General features: G+C 47.5%; 1 protein-coding gene and 1 long non-coding RNA gene across 18 annotated transcripts in view; both read right to left on the bottom strand.

Annotated features, from left to right (window-relative positions):
- Positions 1-6,846, bottom strand: part of MAGI1 (membrane associated guanylate kinase, WW and PDZ domain containing 1) — a 291,392-nt gene extending 284,546 nt beyond the window's left edge. For all 17 annotated transcript variants that reach the window (XM_042823242.1, XM_042823236.1, XM_042823237.1 and 14 more), the window contains exon 1: positions 6,558-6,846. In XM_042823242.1, the coding sequence (XP_042679176.1) occupies positions 6,558-6,846 (289 nt within the window). The remainder of the gene's footprint in view (positions 1-6,557) is intronic.
- Positions 6,847-10,727: 3,881 nt separating this feature from the next.
- Positions 10,728-21,159, bottom strand: LOC122162694. The gene is made up of 3 exons (XR_006169640.1): positions 20,999-21,159; positions 12,571-12,653; positions 10,728-11,304 (listed from the first exon to the last, which is right to left on the bottom strand). It is a non-coding gene; the product is annotated as an uncharacterized LOC122162694 (long non-coding RNA).
- Between the last annotated feature and the right edge of the window lie 1,717 nt (positions 21,160-22,876).

Genomic DNA, 22,876 nt, shown 5'->3' with positions numbered 1-22,876 from the left:
ATATCCGCTCTGCGTAGGATCCTCACCGCAGCAATAAGAGGAGCTGAACATGAAAGGTTTTTTTGAAAGCACACAATATCTGCACAGCTTTGTTTGTGTTGAAGGAGTGGTTGGATTTTAGGCAGCCTCTTTTTCAAAGGCTTTTTGTTAATAACTAAGTGAAAAACCCCAGAGCTGAGGTTTTCCCCTTCAAGAAAAAAAGACACTGTGATTTAAGGATATGAAGAAAGAAAAGTCTGGTCTCTTCCCAACCTAATTGTAATGAGGCACTGATTTTCCAAAATTACAGATGCATGGTCCAAGACAATGGACTGTTTCGACAAGGATTAGCAAACCATGGAAAGCCGATGCCTTACTCAAATGCATTGCAACTGTGAGTGCATCTGCTCCCTTTGCAAGTCAGCCTTCCTTGTTTGTTTGCTTTGGGGGTTTTGTTGTTTCATTCACAAAGGCAGGAGGACACCTTGTGCTATTTACACACCGTGTACCAAGCAGTGTTGTTTAGCCTCACGAGGACACTCAATGCAAACAGTAAAAACGTTTGTTTGTTTGTTTTCCTTTAAGTTATGATACACATCTTCTGCAATACAAAAACAGGAACTGTTCTCAGCCGAAAACCAACTCTGCAAAAATGTAACCAAAACATCAGGACCCGAAGAAAAAACTGCTTTGCTTCCGAAAGGTACACTAGGGGCAATCAGAAATATATACATAGGTTTAAAGCATATTATTAACACAAAGCAGTTCAGCACAAACCATGCCAAAGGCAGAACCAGGAATTAGCAGAGAATGGTGCCATCATTCCAGCCTGCGGCAGCTCTGGAAACCATTGGAAATGTCAGGGGACGAAGGATGGATGGAATGCCTGACCTTTGGAAAGTGAAGGGGGGATGTGGACAAAAACATCCCAGCTCCCCTGAACCACACCACTCTGATGGGGCCGGGAGGGATGGTGGCCCACTTGTCTGGTCCAGAAGGAAGAGACATGAAAAAAATATATAAAATAATAGTAATAATAAATTCAAGCCTGCCAGCATATCAGCCTGGGGTAAAGACTGCCAAGATGCTCTGGAACTAGGCAGCCTCTACCACAGCTCTCCATCAGATCAGCAGAAAACAAACTGGCCAACAGCCCAGGCGGAGGTTTGTTTCCCAACACCGGCTCCTTGCAGAGCACCCCACACTTATTGCACGGCATGCATTTCACGTGTGGCTCTCGAGATGGAGCAGAAAGCTTCAGTGTTCTTCAGGAGCTGCTCCTGCCCTCCTGGCAGTGCTGCTGCTCAGCGCTCAGCTGCTGCTGCTGTCCCACAGGCAATGCCTCCAGTGATGCTCATCCGACTTGAGGAGGATGGTGCATCCCTGTGTCTTTGGTGCAGAAAGGTCACCGATACAATCCTGTATATGAGTTAGAAATATATTCTGCAGGAACATGGATCCAGAGGGTCGGGATTTTGCTGCTCCAGGAGCTGGTACCCAGAGCAGGAGGGAGCGCACACTGATCCCAGTGAGGATCTGGGCACCCAGCTCACTTACACTGAGCTCTTCATACTGCTTCCATAAATGCATGGCACTTGTGCAAGCAGAATCATCGCCCCGTGCTTTTCATCAAGAGATGTAAGGTCACTTGCAGACTACAAAGATCAAAAACCTGCAGGCCTCGATTTATGAGCTCCAATCAAAGTGGGGGAACACGAAGGGGGAAAAAGAAGAGCTGAAAGAACTACCAACCACTAAGGAATGTACATAATGATCTTGGTCTTTTTTTTAAAGAAAAATAGAAACATCAATATAGGTCCTAAGGCCGCTACCCTTGCCCACAGCTCAGACATTGCTAATTCAATAGGAAATGCCTTTGAGGCAGCAGCATCTCCTCAGCTTCCTTCAGACTGAGCAATGCTGAAACAGAACAAACCAGGGACTTGTTGGCCCAAATGATGGCTCTGAGCTGTCACAGGAACTGCACGCAAGGTTGTCACAGCTCTGTGCAGCTGCTGCAGGTCAGTGTGTCCCCATGCATGCACCCACTGCAGGAGGAAGGGGGACTTTTCTTGGGCAGCAAAGAAATAGATACAGCAATGGTCAGAAGGTTCACGAAGGATCCTGAACCGGGACAAGATGACAATCCCAAGGACAGCAATACAATGAGCTACAGATGGTTTGATTTTCAAACCCGTTAAGAGGTTAAATTGAAATTTCTAACAAGACACACAGAAGTTGAACCTTAAGTATCACAACAGCAGCTCAGTAATTCACTTGTGCAGAAGTTGTGACGGTCGTAAAAAATAAGCTGAAACAACACATGGGATGGTGTTAACATCTTATTTTGCAACACTGCTGAAATACTGCTCATAATGAGACTTTAATTGTGACTTAATTGCGCTGCGATCTGACCGTCCATAAAAAGGGAGCCTAGAGTCCCATCACAATGAGTGGAAAGATGAACCTCATTGTGAAAAACATAATCCCATTTCACGCCATTAAAAGGATCGTATTAATTCCGACTCAGGGACGTGGCACTGAATCACCACCTAAAGCAGGATGGCTGTGCTCTGCCATAGCAGCACCAGCTTCTGCACCCTGACAAGGAGATGGCCATACAGTCAGCACAGCAATGGCCAGGTGGCCATCCAGCAGCAGCATTCCAGCAAGCAGGCAGACCTCTTCCTGACAGTGAAGGCAGTACCACTTTAAAGAGAGAAGATTAATGGTTTGCAACAAAATATATGAGAAGCGATGCGAAAGAGAGAATCTGTCCTCTTTTATTTTACGTCTCGGTAGTGACTGGCCCTGCCTGATGCTTATCCCAGAGGGGCAGTGTTGAAAACAGACCTTACCAATCTAAAATGCACCAACATCTCTGCACTTGGCATGTCAGAGCTTTCACTCTGAATCCACTTAGGTCCTCAAAGCACTTCTCCCACAAACCATCTCTAGGAAGAAAAAGCCCAACCTCTGCCCACACCAGCTTTTTGGAAGAAGCTGTTTTTATTCGCTTTGGTGGGAGTAACTGATCTCAATGCTTTGCTGCTATGGCAAATGCCAACCTGACACTGGAAGTGTTCACTCACCATACCATGCCTGAGGATTTACCTCAGGGCCAAGTTAATATTTGAAAAGAAATGAACATAGCAGAGGGTAAACAGCCAGCAGTTCCATCTGGGGTCACGCCTGCTCCTACTCACCGTGAACGTGGCTGACATAAAGCCACAGCTCCTCCCAACTGTGGGACCAGCCCAGCTCCAAAGCACTACTGAAATCATGAATCGCATCGACCTGATGGAAATACCTCACTGTTTCATGGCCATTGGTTATGTAGGGGCTCAGGAACCTGAGAGAGACTTTTTGCAGGACCAAAGAGTTGAACAAAGGACTGAAAAAGCAATTTAAAAATAAGCATATGGGAACATGAGCTCTGGCAGATCTCCTGCCCCGGCGCCTGGCACGGGCAGCAGCTGGCACAGGGCACCAACCAGAGTACAAAAACAAAAGGCCACAGCCCAAAACCTCTATAAATGCGCCCCTCCCTCTCAGGGGGAGAAAAAAAAACCATACATCTCGCCTTAAAGGAAACGCCATGCGACAGATCTGAAGATACAGCCTTCATTCTCCCCTCATGAAGACAGCAGGATGAACGTCTGCTGCGTTGGGCTGCACCGCCATATCCCACACGGGGGGCCCAGTTTAGCACCCTGACACTTATTTCTGATTTCTCTAATCAAGCTATTCTGAAAACCATGAATTATATTCAAGGAAACTTCAGCGTTAGCGATACAGCCAAGAAACGGCTGTGTTACAGCAATGCAAGTTTCACGCAAGAACGCGCCACCACCGCTCCTATAATCCTGTCTATTCATTCTTTGCTCTCAGACTAAGTAATAATAAAACAGCATTTATTAACTGCACAGAAGTTCATTGCCAATTCCATCAGCATGAAGGCACAGATGTAAGATGAAAACAATCATAAAAGCATAAAGGAGCTTTCTTTCACACCTCTGCCAGCCCTGAAAGACACACGACAGCAGATTCTCCCTTTCTCTTCCCCAGAACAACCAACTATAGTGGTATCTTTTTCCCCTCAAACATAATACCAAAAAAGGACACAAAGTTTTTTTTCCCTTTCTCTTCCCCATAAAAGTTCTCTAGTTCCTCACTCTCCTTCTCAGGGTAAGCAAAGGACCAAGAAATCCCACACCAGCAATATGAAATACTGCTATTCCAATTAAGCAAATTCATAAACGTTCCCCATTTTTGTACTTTGTGGGAACCTACTCAAACTTACAGCTCACAAAAGAAAATGAAAATATTGCATGTGGACCTGCAAGTCTATAAACCTCAGTTTAATGACAGAACACGTGCACAGCTTATTTGACCTTTGTTTCACATCCCAGTCCCTAATTGTCCACTAACTGCAAGGTCAGAACACCTATTTTCTCTGTTCGTGCTCACAGATGACTGACTCATTTATAGTAAATTTCCTGTTTTTCCAGCCTTGTAAATGTCATATGAAATAGACCAGGCAGTAAAACGTATACATTTCCAGGCCAAGATCACCCTAGCACTGCAGCACCAGCGGACCAGGCTCCACGCACTGGGAAAAGGAGGAGAATCAGAGTTTGATGCGTGCTTGCATCCTCACCTTCACATTCTTTTGCTTTCTGCTCCAGTGCCACACGCTTCCTGTTGCATGACAGCTGCCATCCCTGCAGTGAGCTTTTTAATCAGCAGAGAAGTAATGTATTTTAATTAAAACTCTCCTTTCCTACGCATGGAATCCTGACCCATGAGGGAGCTCCCTGCTCAGCGCAGAGCAGAGCACAGAAGCCAACAATCATTGAGAGGCACACGGAGCTGTTTCCAAACCACAAAAAAAGAAGGAAAAAAAAAAAAAAAAAAAAATGGTCAACAAAACCATATATTTCCATTCTACATTTCATTTTAACACAGCATTCAAAAAGCAATCATCATCACCATCATAGCCAGGCTTGGCTCTCCCCTCTGGGTATGGATGATGCAAGGCTCAAGTGCCTGCCCCATCTCCAGGCTCAGCTTTGAACTCTTTTCTCCCCAGCTCCATGTAATCCCAACCAGCATTCTACAAACTGGTTGTCTGCCTCCTGTTTCGACCGTCCTGGAGCCGAGATGTGTTTATTTACCATCAAATTCTGTCGTTTCTGGTATATTTCAAATACAAGTTTCTATTTAGACTAGTGACTGTTTCCAAAATAACCAAAAGTTTAATCACCAGTTGCTTGCTGGGAAGGACTCACACACCTTCCTTCACCCACTGACCACACTGCAACATGGCAGGCTGTATTTTAACACCTACTACAACAACTGATACACCAAAATCTGCCACATCTCCCCATACTTCAGCCTCCTGCCTGCCACCCAGTCTGGGCAGCCCGCACCAACCGCTCTGTTCCTCAGCAGCGGGGAGAACAGGCATTAAAGACATCTGGGTTTGGTGGAGTTTGGCACTGTTTGCTGGAATACCTCTACAGTTTCAAAGTTCATTAAGGTTGGAAAAGACCTCTAAGATCATCCTGTCCAATCATCCACCAATATTACCCATTAAAGCATGTCCTTAAGTACCACATTTGCCCTTAAACACCTCCAGTGACTTCACCACTCCCCAGGCGGTCTGTTCCAAATGTTACTGTAACTACACATTGGGAACCTGTTCCAAATGACTGATGAATGGCTGTGCTTCCGTGCACCTCCACCCACCACACATCCCCAAACTTCTCGATGTGCCCGGACCACATCAAACTTTCTCCTAACGACTCTCCCTATGGAACCTTCCCTTCCTTCCTCCCTCCCTCCCTCCCAGCTGTGTCATCGCAGGTGTCCATCTGTCGTCCCACCCATCCCATAGCAGCAGCACGGGCAGTTTCCTGGCACTGAATTCCAGTCCTGCCCTGGAAACTGCAAATTGGTTGCCATGCTTGTGACGTTGACCTGTTGTATCACTGCTTTGTGTATGTGGATACAAAGTGTTTTTTTGTAAAGGTCTCCTACTGTTCCTGTCCCAGCCCAGCTCAGAGCTATACCTGTGCGCGCCCCCACCTAAGGGGCAGCAGCCCCACGCCAGCCTTCACCCATCAACGAGCAGCCCTAGGGGATGGCTGGCAGCACTCCCCCTCCCCCAGCTGACAGTTCCACGCAGACACGGAGCACACGCTTACTTTTGGCCAAGTCTCCATCCATCATCGCTGCAGGGAGCGATGCGGGGCTGCGGGAGGGGTGAACCCACCACCCCGTGCCCCTACACCAGGTGCCGGCCCCGGCCTCAGGGCGCGGGGAAGCCAATCTCACGCAATCGCTTAACGCAAGCTGGGAACGTGTGAGGAGGGCTCGGGACAACGCGCCCCAACGCAGGGATGCAGGCGTCCGGCCGCACGCTTGCACGTGGCAAAGGTGAGCACGCGGGCGTGCACAAGCGTGACACGGGCAGCAACTTCGCTGCTCGCACAGCCTGCGCTGCCCGAAGGGGAAACGTTCACCTCTCCCTTCCGCACCTTCCCCACTCGCGGACACCCCCCGGCCCCTCGCACCTTGTTTGACCGCTTTCACCACGATGGGCTCCTTGCAGCTCCGGATCACCTCCAGCACGTCGTAGCGCGGCAGCCCGGACACGCGCACCCCCTGCACCTCCAGCAGCAGCTCCCCCTCGCTCAGCGCCTGCTCGCCGCCTCCCGCCGCCACCGCTCCCGCGTAGGGGAACTCGCCGTGCTCCGCGCCGCCCAGCAGGACGAAGCCCAGCTGCCCGCCGGGCCCGCGGCTCAGCGCGCACTGCCGCACCCGGCTGGCCCAGTGGTTCTTCTTCTGGACGACCCGCGACATGGTGCTGCGCGGCTCTCCGCGCCCGCGGCGGCGCGTTAAGCAGGTGCGCAGGGGCTCCGACCCGCCGCTTCATAGACCGCTCCGCGCCGCCCGCTCACAGCCATCACCGCCGGCGCCGCGCCCGCATGGCTCCGCGCCCGCGGAAGGGACTTCAAAAAATAAAAAAAATAAAAATAAAAACTGAAAGAAAGAAAGAAAAAAAAAGTAAAAATTTAAAAAGTGCTCAGTAAGCAAATCCGGCTCCTTCTCGCCCTCCTTGTCTCCACCGCCGCGGGGCCGCTTTGTTTTCTCTCCTTCCTCCTCCGCTCTCTCTCTCTCTCCGCGGGCGCGGACGCGGCGCCTTTAAGGCGCTACAAAGCCCCGCTTGTTTTGTTTCACTTCGCTCCGTCCCGCTCCGCCGCGCTCCGCACCTCCGGCGCAGGCGCCTTTGCACGGCCCGCCCCGGCCCCCGCCCGCCTCCCCGCCCCCGTGCCGGCCCCGCACCCCGGGTCGCGCCGCTCGGGGCGGGCGGAGGCGGAGCGCCCCGCGGGAAAGCCGTGCGCGCGGCGGTGCGGAGGGGCGATGGGTGCCGCGCTTGGCTGCGGTCCGTGCGAGGCGCGCAGGTGCGGGCGGGCGCCCACCTGTGCTTTCGGGTGGCGCGGTGGGAAGGTTCGCACGAGCTGGGAGCGCAGCAAGGAAGCGCTCTGCGGCGCTGGGAGAAGGCTGTGCGCGAGTCCTCGGTTCTCTGCTCGTCTGCTTCGGAGTGCTGGAATTTCTAACGTCAATAATGTTCTCGCGTTTTGTTTTTCCCATGCAGTTGTTTAGACGCGGGACAGACTGCACTGATGTGTTTCTGGTGGGGAGGAATGGTATGCGTCCATCCACGCGCTCTTCAAAGTTACCCTGAACTCGTGCAAAAACTCCAGTGGGACTGTCGTTGTGCCTACACCAGCTGTCCCTCCCCGCTCACACTCCATACCTCTAAACCTGAAAGCCAGGCCTCATTTTGAGCAGTCTGATGCTCGACCATTCCTCATTCAGCAAGGAGTTTGGTTTCAGATGTGTGCATGCTGTGTTTCAGTGCTAATCAGAACTCAGAAGTGACCCTGAGGAGCAAAGCCCCTTCTTGTTCCCTGCACTGCCCTCGGGTGTGCTCTCGTCTCTCAGGCCATGCATGTACCCAAAAGATCTGCAATGCCAACAGACCTGGGGGACATATGCAACAGCTGTGGCTGCAGCTCAGCTGGGCTTGGTTCCTGGACCCCAAAAGTGGGATGACAGCAATGCCTTTCCCAGCCTTTCCATCTGTCCCAGATGAAAGAGGAAGTCCTGTCCTCTCACATACAGCATCCCCATCACTGCTTCCCTGCAGCCAAGATCCCTCCCACAGCTTTTTCCTCAAATTCCCATCACTGCAAGCAATGCTCTGCAGCCACAGAAGCTGTGCTCTCCAGCCTGAGCGGCACAGCCAGGGAACGGGGACGCTTTGTCCCATTGAAAGATCACAGCAGTCAGCCCTGTGCTCTGCATGCTTCCATGGGAAGCTTATGGGACTGCCAGGGCTCGAAATGCTGAAATGAATAACGGAGCCCCTTCCAAGGAGCACAGCAGAACCTGCCTCCCTGGGAGCAAAGGGAAATGCAGAAATGGACTCGTGAAATACAAATTGGAACGGAACAAAATGGAACAGAGTAGAATAGTTCCATTGGAAGGGACTTTCCAAAGACCACTGAATCCAACAGCCTGACCTCCTTAGCACTAACCAAAAGTTAAAGCATATTAATGAGGGCGTTGCAAAATGCCTCTTGAACACCAACACGCATGGTGCTCACATCCACTGTTTGGTCTCCATAAATGTTCAGCATGACTTAATAAATGTCAGAGAGTGCATTTTTTTCCACATGGAGGAATTCAATTCCACCCCTTTTCTCCATACGCCCCTCCATGTCAGACACCATTTTGTCAGCCTGCCCCTCTGCAGTCTCAGACAAGAAATAAATTGTTTTCCAACTGTTAGGGTAAGCAGTTATGAAACAAAGCTGCCAAAGGTAATGTTGGATTCTTCAGTGCCAGACATGCTTTCATTAAGGCCCACTACATTTTGAAAGAAATTTTCACTATCATAGGCAGATTAATATGTTATGTGCTACGCCTAGCTCTTACATCCCCTCCATTCCTCTAAAATGTTTCTTTCCACTTGGAGCTTTATTTCTTACCAATGAAAGCTGTGCTGATTCTCTAGGTTGCTGCAGCTGTAGCTGCCTTATGTCTGCATTGGCTGGCTTTGTGACCAGCTACCCAGTTTGTCACTTTTAGGATCAGGGCACACTTTTTATTGTGCCTTGACCAGTAAAAACTGGATCAGTGATCAAGCTAAGTCCCCCAGGGAATGAATGCAGCAGCGTGGCTGAAGGGAAGGGTTTGTATTTCATCTTCCTGCTGGCTGATGGCTGTGTCACCCGTGTGAGATCACAGCCCAAGGAGAGTCCTGTCTGCAGCTGGGACCTGGGTGTGATGTATTTTCGTCACCACTGTTGTGGGTGATGTGTGATGTGACAGCCCCACCAAGCTAAAATTCATCTGGGACTCATGTTGAGTGTCACATGAGTTGTGGCTGCCCTGAGCAGAGCTTACAGAACTGCTCGTGCCTCATGGAAAAAAAAATACATTGAAGAACATTATTTGGAAAAGCAATTTTGCTGGTAAGATTTATGGCGCGACAGATTTAATAGGGTCATTTTCTGTTTGCTCACAAACACTGCAAAACTAATGCAAGTGTGACCTGTTCCTGTCGTAATGCTGTACTCGTGTCTGGGCTGCTGTGTTCTCAAAATTGTTCTTTCGGGTAATTAACAAAACCCACAAACCTCACCCAGTGCTTTCTCTTGATTTTAGGACCCTCCCTTCAGTTTTCCTCCACACACACACTGTGTTTGACTGGCTGCCTACCACAGAGCAGGGAGAAGCATGGACAGTTCTCACCCAAGCAAGGCTCTCTTCAGCCATCCTGCCTCAACTGCTGCTCAGGCCTCACCCCACATGGGATGCCACACACTTCAGCTCCCTGCCCATCATGCTGCTGTGAAAAGCTACTTTGGACTGGCTGAGAGCTCTAAGCAGAGCATAGTTCCCTTGCTCTTCCATCTACAGTAACTATGGTTTGGTGGCCCATCTGTCAGCAGCCTCTAATCTGTCAGGATAAGTGAAATGAGCCTTTCTTCCTCCTCCAGAAGGGGTTTTGTGGGCTTCGAGTCCCACCTCAAATGCACAATAGAAACTAAAATGGTTTTTCCAAGAAAAACGCCAGTCTGCACTCTTGGTCTCATAAGCATCTCTGAAATTTTGTGCTTAGAAAGACAGTGATTAAAGCTACAAATGAAAGCATAGATAACTTAATACAACAGAATGAATTTTTAATTTCCAGCTAGAAAACAGACCCTCAATACTTTGATATCAAGGGCTTTGAGGCTTCAAAAGCCTGAGCCTTTGGATCCTGGGACGAAAGAAACCTTAAACAAGGTCTGGCTGTTTTCCTGTTGGTACACTCATGCTGCCAGCATCTATCAATAGGAAAATCATGGTTTACTGCACTTCCCAAACAGGAATTGTTGTCCACAGTAGTCCCAACATCTACCAGAGAGGAACTGTCTGCACTGTGTTTCTGTACAAGCTGGTACTGCTCCATGGCAGCTGCTGCACTTGGAGGAAAGCTCCAGATCCAAACACATGCAGATCTTGTCAGTGCCACAGAGCAGCCAACATGGACACACTTCTGGTTTTTCACTGGTTTGGGCACCATCCCACAGCATGCTCCACAGAAGACCATATGACTTTGGGACCACAAGAGCCCAAGAAAAGACAACTCACCCCTCCCTGGGATACACTATCACCCTCCTCCACAATTTATTTCAATAATAGCACACACAGTGGAATACAAAGCTGACGATCAATCTCATAAGCATATTAAGACACTCCAGGGTGTATTTTATAGGGCCATTAATATACTTCTTAGGTGGTTAAAGTCACCCATAGCATCAATTAATGGCACCATAAAGCATGCTCTGTCATATCTTACAGCTTAAATAACACCCAGCAGGCTGGGCACGGGGGACGTGGGCACGCTTGCTGGGTGCAGTGCAAGAGCACAGTGTCTGTCTGACCAGCTGGATGTGAGCACAGGTATCCTGAAGATAGCACAAAATCAGCACTCATTTTAAAAAGCAAGGTTCAAAAAAAAAAAAAAAAAAAAAAAAAAAAAAAAAAAAAACCTCCCCAGTTAAGAAGCACAGATCTGATTAACTCTCACTGGCATCGTGCTCCTGAGCTTAACAGCTTCTTTCAGGCATACCTTCCCTACAGAAGCTGTCTCTGTTCCAGGATGTGATTGCTGTGGGTGCGGCTTTTTGGCACGGATGGAGTCGGTCTGTTCCCAGCCTTGTGGAGCTCGAGGAGTCCAGAGCGGAGGGGATAGGGCACAGCCTGTTGGTTATATTAAGGATCAGATTTTCTTTGCAAGCCTGCCACGTTTTAACTTTCCAAAAGATAACTGAAGGAAACTTCCACACAGCATTTGGGGCAGTGGAGGTCTGTGACATGTAGGACACGTAGGATATTTACCACTAGCATTTTCAAAATGGAAAAAGCCTTGACTTTAATGTTTCTCGTCTACAATCTATTCACAGAAGGAGGCAGTTTCTGCCCTAGCCTGGTACGTAATAAGTTTTACCACTCTGCATTCTTCCCTGGGAATTTTTCTTTTGCTATTTTAATGGACCCACATGAGTTGAGAGGAACTTTTCAGTAGACAATAGCTTTACCCTACTATCCTAGTTCATCTGTGCCATCTGATAAGCTTTCCTCTTTCTGCTTCTACTGATGGAAATGGAGAAGGACTACCTCTGATCTGTGCTATTGAAAGTCGGCACAACTGCCCAAGACTCCAAGAGTCCTCCTTTATTCTTCCTTCTGCAGATACAGTGAGCCTCTTTGCATCTTCAAACTCACTGCCACTTTTGCTGAGGCAAAAGAGACAACATTCCTTGTTCTTCTACTGGTACACACTATCTCCATTCTATCACCTATTTTCTCCATGCATCTTCAATGCTTAAAACTTAGTATTCTTACTTCTCTTTTTTTAAAACTCTGAAAGCTAATGGGAGACAGCTAAATTAGGAAAGGCTTCTGCTGTAAGTCTTTACAGTACCATAAGTTCACATCTTCAGTACTGTGTTCTGCATTGGGCTCCTCACTACAAGAAAGAAATTGAGGCGCTGGAGTGTGTCCAGCAAAAGGCAGCTAAGGTGGTGAGGGAGTGGAGCACAAGTCTTTTGGGGAATGGCTGAGGGAACTGGGATGGTTCAGTGTGGAGAAGACGAGGCTCATAGGAGACCTTATTGTCCTCTACGACTGCCTGAAGTCGCAACAAAGCGCAGCGACAGAAGATGCTGAGGGTTTGGGGAAGAATTCCTTCAGAATTGGACGCATTCTTCCTTCAGCAGTGCTAAGCAGCTGGGAGGTCACAGCTGTAATTCTGGCAAAAGTCAGGGCAGGCGAGGATGCGGCACAGCCCTGATCCTGCAGCCATCTGGGGAGCGGCTTTGCTTTGCTCTCATGAGAGTGATTTACAGGCATCAGACAAGCCACATATGTAAGGCTGAGCACACACATAAATGTTCTCAGAAGCAGAGCCAATTAACACACCACAGATATCATTCAGTGATTTGGAAGATATACAACCCATCTTACGTTTTGAAGCACAAGAATTCATTGCAGTGTCTGATGTTGTGTCTTCACAGAAATGTCTCTCATCAACTTACTGCTTACTGGTCCTGCAAAAGCAATGTCAAGCTGAAACAGCACCTACTTCACACAGAAGCTTGATCCAAGGAAAGCAACATCTTGGATATGCGACACCACCCCTGCAGTGCTTTACCCTCTCTGAAAAGATTACCATCATCTTTACTATTTATATATAATAAAGGCCAGAAGCCTCAGCTGGGATGGAGATCTCCCTCTGCTGAACATCAAGGGAGATACTCTTCTTCTCCAAGCAGCTCCAAAAAGTGACTGAGGGCCTGGGAGCAGGTCAGTGGCAGTCAGGATTAGGATTCCTGACTCCCTGCCTAGTGTCCTAATATTATCTTGCATTGTCTCCCAGACTGTCTTGTAACTCTTTCACATGAACCACAGGCCTGAATTAGCATGTCTCACTGCATAATCTGCCAGATCGCCTCGCGCACTAAATTAACCAGGGGCTGAGCAAACATCATGGGGACAGCTCTTGTATATTGTATGTGGGCTAAGTTTCTTCCTGCAGTGTTGTTTGCTCTGTATTTTCCTAGCATCATCATGAAAGTATGACAAGCTGAGGGGCTGGCTGTATGCTCCCTCCTGCTCCAGTCTCACATTTTCTGCAGCCCTGGAGATTAAGCCTGGCTTGGCAGCAACGCTAACAAACCAACTCCAGCTGGGTGTCAGATGAGATAGTGAGCAGCAGCACAGGGGCTTGGATGAGCAGCAAGCAGCTTGTCCTCATGGCACACGCTGGCATCCTTCATGTGATATTTACAAGCTCCCTCCCTTGTTCCACAGCCAGTGTGAGAGTGGGCTTTCCTCTGCCACATGGGCATCTTATCTTATGGCATCTCAATGCAAGCTTCAACCTCCTCTTGTAGAGAAAACCTAGCTTCCCACTGCCAGTAAGATTTGAATGACCAGATATGGGGGAAATGGTGCAAAGCCCACAAAGTTCTCACTGTTCTCCTCCACAAGTGAGGACATGCAGGCTCAGAACATGAGCAGGGCTGGACCATGAGGAGAGGATGGAATGTTCAAGATGGTCCACATAGTCCTCTGGACTCTGCCTTGTACAGCTGCTAAGCCATGGGACTGGAAGACATATGGGGCCTTGGGCAGAAGCAGAATGACAAGTGACTCGCTGAACACCATCACTTCCTGGCAGCAGGATCAGTACAGTCAGCTGTGACATCTGAGTCACATCCCCGGGAGGCTCCAAGAGGAAGCAGCTCCACCTTCCTGCTCTGCCCAGCCCAGATCCAGGCACCCACAGCACTGCCCTGCCCTCAGCTTATTGCCAGACTTGACATGGAAGAAATTTGAGTGCTGTCTCCATCAGGCAACAGGAACAGCTCAGCTCCAAGTGCTCAGCCCTCAGCATGAGATCTCAGAGGCTTTCCACAATCCAAGGCTGCTCAAAGCCTCACACAAGAAACACATCTATATAGCACCACAAGGGTGATGAAGACTGCCTGCCATACATCTATGTATGCCAATAGTCACATCTCAGCACTGTTAGGCTCATTTCTTTTTTTACTGCCGTAGAAGTCTTAACACTTCTGACTTGCATCAAGTGAGCTTTTATTTGAAGATCTGGATCCATGGAAACAGAACTACATCACAGAGCAGCAAGTGGTTCACTCAAGAGAGAACCAGAACCGGGAGAAAGCCCATTGGAAATAACCTTGCACGAGATGTTGGTGCCTGCCCTTATCAGATGTTGCTCCTCTATTGCTCTTTGTAGACAACATGCAAAGCAAGAAATTGTCCTTGTACTTTTAACATGCTGGTTATAAAGCTGGTTCTAAAGTACATGGCTCTGTTTTCCATCTCCTCTATGTGTCGCCAGGCCCTATGTACAACTCTACTGGCTGGAGATGAGTCATATTCATCCTCCACAATATGACAGGAATTAGACTCAAGGCAGAGTGGAAGGTTTGCTTTGGACAAGGTCCAACTTCAGCATGTCGATAACTTCGGAAAACACATTGCTCTCCAACAAGCAAGTTTCAGCTCCTAGATGATTCAGCAGCAGCTCTACAAGGAAATATGGATGTGAGAAGTCCCCCTAGGAATTCCCACAAAATTCTTCATTAAAATAAAATGCCTTGGGCCCAGCAATTGGATGGAAACTGGGAGATGAGAATTGTGCTTTCATGTCTGCAGAGACTCCTAAGTGCTGGGAAATTTTTAGTGGAGTTTCAGGGCAGGAGAGGAAAAAAATGTTATGGGTAAGAAGGCAGAAACCAGAGGGCTGAGCAGGAGAAGGAAGGAGTATGGAGCCCTGGGTTTGGTTCCAACCTCTTTGAATGGGCTGTAACTTTGTGGTCACTAAAAGCAGGAAAATATTGAGTGGGTAAGGGGAAAGTTGCAGTGAGAAACTTTTAAAAGCCACGTATGCATAAGGCAGCCTGAGAAATGGGAAGAGGCAAAGACAGCTCCAAAGCCCATCTGAGCACTTTGGGTTTTGGATGAGATCCACATCTACTTTAAAAAAAAAAGATAATAAAGGGAAATATAAAAAGTGCCAAAGAACTGCCTGACACAAATTAATTTCTGAAAGGGCATAGCAAGCCAAAGATGAAATATTCATCTCCTCATCCGTTCTGACCTCTTTCAATTCATTATCCTGATGTTAACTTCAGCACCACACTTAGCTTCTGCCTGCATACAAAGTCAGCAGAGACCAGCCAGCCCTTGCTCAAGATGTAAGGGTTTTTCTGAACACATTTCAACAGCAGACATGATGGAGGGAACTGAGAGCTATCAAACCACTGCAGCAGCATGAAGTTACTCTAATCAGCGTCTCTGGGCAAACTGCTTCATGCTTGGAAACGCATTCCAGGAGATGGCACAGCCCTGCTCCCCTCTTTCATCATTGCCTAAGAGAGCTGTGCCCAAGAGAGCTGTGGATAGCACCTTCTGAGCACTCTTGCAGAGAGCAACATCCTCTCACTGTGAAGTTCTCCAGCTCGTGCCCGGCAGAGCTCATGCTCACCTACACGCAGCCTTTGGAGAATCCATCATCAGTTCCATAAAGGTAACCCTTTTACATTTCCCTGTGTAGCACAGAGCTGCCCTTCATCCTCCAGGAGTCCCACCATGGCACTCAACTGCTTGGAACCCCCCACACTTCCAGGCTCTAATTGCTACTCAGAACTGACATTTCAAAGGATGCCACTTCATTCTCTCATTTGTGTAGAGCTTGCTTGTGTTTTTTGCTTACTGCTGCCTCTTCCCCAGAGCCCTCACTGGTGAATGCAGCTCACTGATGACCTCTCCATTATAAATAGTTTCATATTTTTAAATAAATACAGGCTGGTGCTATGGTTATGTGGATATTTCATCCAGCCTGCAGCACAAAGAGCTAGATCTGACAGAAGCAACCACCACTTTATTTGTCTTGCTGCTGCTTATTCATCAGAGAAAGCAAGGAGAAGGGGCCAGCACCCCCATCTAGCAGTGTACAGCAGTGGAAGTCTTATTTTAAATGCATCGCAAGAAGCAGCTTCTCATCACAGTGCAGCAGATGGAGGCAATAAGGAGAAAACTTTCTGGTTGTTATCCAGTTACTTGAGATCTACAGCACTGCAGAACTGTTAGCAAGCCACAGAGTGAATCAGAGGAAGGTGCATGGGGGCTGGGGGGAGTTCTTTTATATGGGTTTCCACTGCATTGCAACAGAATTAACACATTAGCTTGACATTTAGCCGATATAATTTATTCCTAATATGGGAGCAAAATGCATCCTGAGCAGTGGTATTAAAAATCAGAAGCCAAGCCAAACGTGACAATGAAGAAAGGGAAAGAGCCCACATTCAGGTCAGATTTTGCAATATGTTGGATTTTTCAGCCCAATAACTTTCGTTGTCCTGATTTCCCTTCCTTCCTTCTGTGTGTATGCAGAGGTACTACACAGATCACAGTGGACTTTATGCAGACATGTTTGTCCCTCACAGGCATCTTCCCATGCAGCAAAAGGCTCACAGGCTCACCCAAGCAGCACCCAGGATCTGTGCTTGCTCCCACATGGCACACTGCCAGTCCTGATGCTCCTCATCTTCCATTCCCAGCCTACAGCTTCAACAAAACATGGGGTGTGAGCAGGGCCCGCTGCCAGCCGAGTCATTTACAGCAATAAAACCCATCCCTGTGGACAAGGAGGAGCAGCAATAGCTGATACCAACTGTTCTTCAAATGTTCCCATCCCAAGAAGGGCGCTCCTGGGCTTAAAAAGCATCTCCCAGAGGTGAGAAACCCTAACCTTGCTGTCACACACCTCTGAGCAGTTAGGAATAGCAGGTACATGGGTGCACTCCCAGGGAGCCTGTGTAGGCATGGGAGCAGCAGAAAGATCTGCTACCTCCAGACTCACAGCAAACAGATGCATAGCAAAAAGTCTCTCAACCAATTTGCTTTGCAGAGAGCAACGCAAAACCTGCCTCAGCCTGAGAGCTCAGCTCAGGACAGCAGAGGTATAATTACATAATTGCCAGTAAATCGCGTTATTTATTAAAGTGCTTTGCATAGTACAGCAGCCTCCAGAGGAGGCAATCCCTGCTGTGGGCAGGTCCCCCCACGCCACCCTGCTTGTCAGACCAGCTCCTGGGGAAGTGGCAGGTGCCCACAGCCCCCATACTGCCCTCTCCTCTGCTTTCTGATGGCCAAGCACTCATGTTAGTCTCGGATCACTGAGTGCCTGAATGGTGATTCTGTTATGTAAGATGTGCACGCACGTACACATGTGTACATACACACAGAGCCCTGTGGAGTTAACCTGCCATGCAAGACAGGGTGGGAATAAGTGCTGGGTTATTAACCTCTGAGAAAAAATAGCTGAGAGCATTGGCTAAGAAAGGGACAAGAGCTATAAACTATTTTCCCCACAGTTCCTGAACTGCAGTTCACAAGACATTATGTTCCTAATTAAAAAACCAGGAAGTTTTAATGTCAGAAGTGGCTTTTGAGACAAAGCATAGGTCTTCCTGTTCATTAAAATCTTCACTGCATATAATTTCTTTGCCTTTAACTGTGAGCTTTAAGGTTCTTCCACAGTTAAGTCGATAATCGGCACAGATCTCTCCCCATCACACAGCTCTTGCAGCGCTGCTGGTTGGCTGCACTGTGGGTGGATGCTGCTTTCCCTCAAGTCCCTTTGGGACCACAGCTGTGAGTCCCCTCGCGCAGAGCACAACATGCTGGAAAGCTACATCCCAGCTCTGGGCAGCTCTTGGGCACCAGACAATTCTCCTCCACTCTGGAAGCTGTCCACCAGCCCGAGGAAAGCTCAGGGAAGATGCTCCCTAATATCATCTACACCACTTGTACTCAGCACTGCAGCTCAAGGCACACCTCATTTGAAAAGCAAAGACTTTCTCCGCGTTATTGCCTATTGAAAGAAAAGCAATAGGGTTCTTTACCCAGATTTATTCACTAAGGCTAAATAAGGCTTAACACCAAGATCACCTGCCTTCCAGTCATGCTTCACTGACAAACAACCCCCTTTCCATTTGTGTTTCAGATGCAAATTCATTAAGTCCAGTGTTTTCTGCATTTCTCACAAATGCAGACATAACTGCAATCTCAGATAAGGGAGGAAATGCTGAAGTGGCTTTTTTCCTTCATATCAAACACTTTTCCTCTGTGCCACAGCTGAGGGACCTAAGGACTCCTGTCCCACCCCAGGTGCTGCAGGGACAGAGTCCCCACTTCCCTCCAGAAACATGCCAGTACTAAAGAGGCTATGAGAAAGAAAGGGGTGGACTCTTCAGCTGGGTTTGTTGTGATAGGACAAATGGTTAAAAAAAAAAAAAAAGAAAAGAAAAAAGAAAAGGAGAGATTTAAATTGGGTATAAGGAAAAAGGGTTTCATAGGATAAAGGTGGTGAAACACTGGCATAAGCTGCCCAGAGAGGTGGTGGGTACCTTGACCCTGGAAATACCCAAGATCAGGCTGGACATGTTATGAGTCCCTGATGGGGCTCCATGTGTCCCTGTTCACTGCACAGGGGTTGTAGTAGACAACCTATGTGTCCTTTCTAACTCTATACCTGCTCTAGGTCACCACAAGCATAGCCAACATCCCAGAGGAGATGGGATACATCTATCATGTATGAACATACCACAGTAGCTTCCCTACATGCACAGGTGGTAACAAACCCATTTCTTCCTGAAGTTATGGAAGAAAAATAAGATGTAAAACCAAGTCATACTCAGTTTATGTACTTAATTCCCAGCATGCAAGGATAAGAGCACGCCTGTGGCCTATCCTACACTGCATCTGATTCTCATTAGGTGCAGTGATTCCTGCTCAGTAGGGTTTTATTACTCCCAGTGACACAACCCCATCCAGGCAGCTCCCTCCCTGTGCCTGCTCCGAGCAGATCCGTGTCAATGAAGCTTCCCAACTGAGCACACCGAGATCTGGAGGTACAGAGGGAATTCAGCTATTTGGGCACAAACCCTCAATCTTAAGGTGTCTTAATATTCCATTTTTCAATTAGTTAATTTGATTAAAGAAACTGATATTCTGGGATGGGAACAAAAACTGAGTTCTTACTTATGTTCATGGCCACCTTCAATTGAGGGGAAGTGTGTCATATAGAGTGCTTGGGGCATTTCACAAACATCCATCCTGATGGTAATCCTTATAAAATGCAGGTTTACCTTGCAGCAGAAATCCCTGCAGCAATCAGCAAGAGAATGATTTATTATATTCAAGGATTTTATATTTTTTTTTTACTGGCAAAGGAACAGGAGAGCTATGGATTTACCCTAAACCCAAAATTCTTTTGTTAACACTGAAAAGACTGAGGAAGTTACACAGAACAAAAACATTAGCTATCCATTGCTGAAGCAGCAATAAAACATACAAGTTTAAGCTGAAAAGAATAAATCAGGTTTTGGTCCACAAACTGAGATACCCTCACAGCCCCAGTTTCATGGTACTCTCCATGACCAGCCTCTGCCAAGAAAGAAGCAACCAAGAAACAAATGTTCCTTACCACTTTCCTGGCTCACAAGAGTAGAGGGGCCCTTCAGAACAACCACAGACACCTGAAGTCCGCAGCCTCACTGGGGCTGCACTAACTTCCAGGAGCAGCACCAGGGCTACCAACTTACTGCAGCAGAGCACCATGGTATCTCCTTCCTGCAGAGGGATCTGGAGATGCTGTGCTGCCTTTATACCCCCTTATCACAACTACCCTAGCACCTGGTGACAGCCATTAACTCAGAGTCAGAGGCAAAAGTGGTTTGGGAAGGGGTGAAGTGAGAAATAGAAGATATATTCAAATTCTGAGCAGTGAGGGTCTATGGAGGCAGGAAACATCCATGTGCCATGCGAGTGAAATGGCTAATGAATCAGCACAGCTCAGCAGCTGTGAGTGAGCCACGGGTCAGGGACTGTGGAAAAAGGCAGGCATGGAACTGATTAATTGAAGGTAGCTGTGATCTGTCTACCAAAAATTCAATCAAGCAATTAGTACTGGGCAAGGAAGTGTTTCTGCACTTGGAAGATTTGGAAATATTTCTTTATCTCAGGACAAATGAAATGTGAGCTGAAAAGGGGAAAAAAAATCAGCTGAAGCCTGGCCTGAATCTCTAGATTAGTTTGAAAAGCACCTTTTCCACTCTGGCCTTATTGTAATTACTTTATAATTATCTTACCTCTGAATACGAGAAAGATGACTCAGAGAGAATATCTGGAAAGCAATTTCATTTTAAACACTGAAAATATTTCAGGCTGTTAAATAAAGCTATATTGAAACCTGTCTTCTTAAAGTGAAAAAGACATTTTCAACAAGTCAGCGTTTGTTGTTTTTTTTTTCTTTGAGAAAAAGTCTTCCAGCTAAAAATCCTTGACCCCCTCAGTCACTGTCCATGGCACGTTACCAAGCTCCAAAGGCAACAGCTTTGGAGAAGAAGGTCATGTTTTCTTAGTTATCCTAAATGAGACACTCTGTCAAACAGCACTTATTAATTATCCAGACGTTGAAAGCAAAATACGGCCAAGGGAAGTGGGACAGGACGGTCACAGTCCACATCTCCTTCACCTCCTCAATCCACTGCTTTTCTTCTTTGTTTTAATTATTTTAGTTATCTTAAATGAGACATCAGTCAAAAACACAAGCATTTCTCCAAAGGGGAGACATAGGAGATAAGATTTCAGTTGACCCTTGAATTCATAATGGAGTGACTCAGTTTCCCATGACAAAAAGTTTAACTTGTTAGGCAGTAAGATTCCCGAGAAAGTCAGGAAAAGGCCAAAGCAGAACCTGCTACAACACTGCACAGACACAGCCCCCAGCACAGAGCAAAGCTTTTTGAAAAGTGCTCTGTGAACAGAGAGCCCCAAAATTGCATCCCAGCACACATACTGCTGCCAGAAGCCTTGGTTGATGATGGCAGGACAAGGAGGAGCCTGGGGCGTTCCTGGCTTCAGGAGAGGAGCAAGCAAATCAAGGTGCCCTCATGCCTAAGGGCTTCTTCTCTTCCTGTGGAGAAGAGACCTTTTGAACAGGGACCTGCAGGCTGTACAGCTCAGCCCAGCTCTGGTCCCAGCAGCCTGGTGGCACCTCCCCTGAGCAAAGGACACAACACAGAAATAGCAACATGTCTCAACAATTGGCACTGTGCTGGAAAGGTGACTTCAGTTTGCCCTTCGGCCCAGGGACAAAGGACTGGCAGTGTAATGATGGGAGCTGTTTGAGTCCTGCCTGGCAAGAGGGGAACTGGCAGAAGCACCACATGGCTTTTTTTGCAGCAAAGAAACAAGGTCAAGGATTCAGCTCATTCCATCTGTGGTATTTCTATGCTGTAATTTATTTAACAGTAGGAACAAGAGGCCCTATCAGAAATCAAGACCCTCATAGTCCAGGAGAAACAGGAGAGACCAAGACCTCAAAGCTGCTGTTCTCCAACTCCAGCTCCCCATTGAGGGCTTTGCCATCAGTGATGATGGACCTCCAGCCATCCTTACTCTGCAGAGAGCCCTCAGCAGCCACTAACAAAGCCATCACAGCTCTGCCTCCAGCATGGATGGACTTCACTGGGCACGGGGTAGGAGACAAGCAGGTGCAGAGGCACAACAGGGCAGCCCAAAGGATGGGAACCCAGATTCAGCTGTGGCTTCCTATTGGGCTGTTATTGTACAGGAACTTACTCCATTCTCCTTCGGCACCTTTGCACTTCACTGACAGTATCATTAAGTTAGCCTTGAGCCTTTTGGATGCTGTAAGCATCCTCCTGCATGAATTATGTCCTCAGTGAAAAAACAACTTCCACTCCCAGTTACATCGATATAAGCCTTCAAATGATGAATTCAGCTTTGCATCAATGCCTTTGACAGATACAGGCTGCTTGAGCCCAGCTTGGCTGTGACTCAGACATGGATTTCAGCAGTGCTGTGCTGCAAACACAGCTTTCCTTCCAGTCTTAACTCTGCTCAACCTCTGCTCGTTTGGGATAGTTGGGGCTGAAAGCACAAAGTGCACCTTCTCCATTTTTTCACTCCATCCCATCCTTGCAGCATTTAGGGGAGGATTCTGGTCTTCTCATTCACTCCATAGAATCATTAAGGCTGGAAAAGACCTCTAAGGTCATCAAGTCCAATCATCAACCCATCCCCACCATGCCCAGTAACCACATCCCTCAGTGCCACATCTCCATCAAGCCAGCGAGTTCCTACTGGAGATCCATCCATCTCTACCACACATAAAAATTGCACCCTGAATAGAAAAAATTTATTAAAGACAGAGTTGTTCACTGCAAGCATAGCTCAGGAAGATTTGGGGTTATGGTTTTCCTGGGCTCATTTATGAATTGTGGTCACTCCAACATGGTCCTTTGCTGTCACATGTCACTGCTGAGACATTTGATGTAGTCAGCTTGGTAAAGCCAAACTCCCTCTGAAATGAAAATGGCTTTTCCCCAGGCAACAAGGGTGTTCAATCGGCCCTAGAAGCTCAGGATATTGGTTATAGATAGTTAAATAAAAAAGAGGAAAAGAAGAAAGAAAAAAAAAAAAAAAGAAAAGAAAGAAATCTCCCTCTGGATTTAGTGTATAGTCATTAACAAGGTGTCCCATAGGTAGAACATGATTTATTGAAAACTAAAGAGAATGTCCTGGTTTTGCTAGAATGGAGGTTTTTGTTCTACTTGGGGTACTTTATATGAAACAGATGCACAGTCGATAAATCACGCTGTCCTGCAGTAAGGATAGACTGCATTTTCTGTATAAATTATCTTGCTCTCTG

This window comes from Centrocercus urophasianus, unplaced genomic scaffold, assembly GCF_019232065.1.
Source record: "Centrocercus urophasianus isolate 14NV4802_14NV808 unplaced genomic scaffold, USGS_Curo_1.0 seq_22, whole genome shotgun sequence".
Lineage (NCBI taxonomy): Eukaryota > Metazoa > Chordata > Aves > Galliformes > Phasianidae > Centrocercus > Centrocercus urophasianus.
The sequence above is the reverse complement of the archived record's forward strand: the minus strand, read 5'-3'. Positions and strand labels throughout refer to the sequence as shown.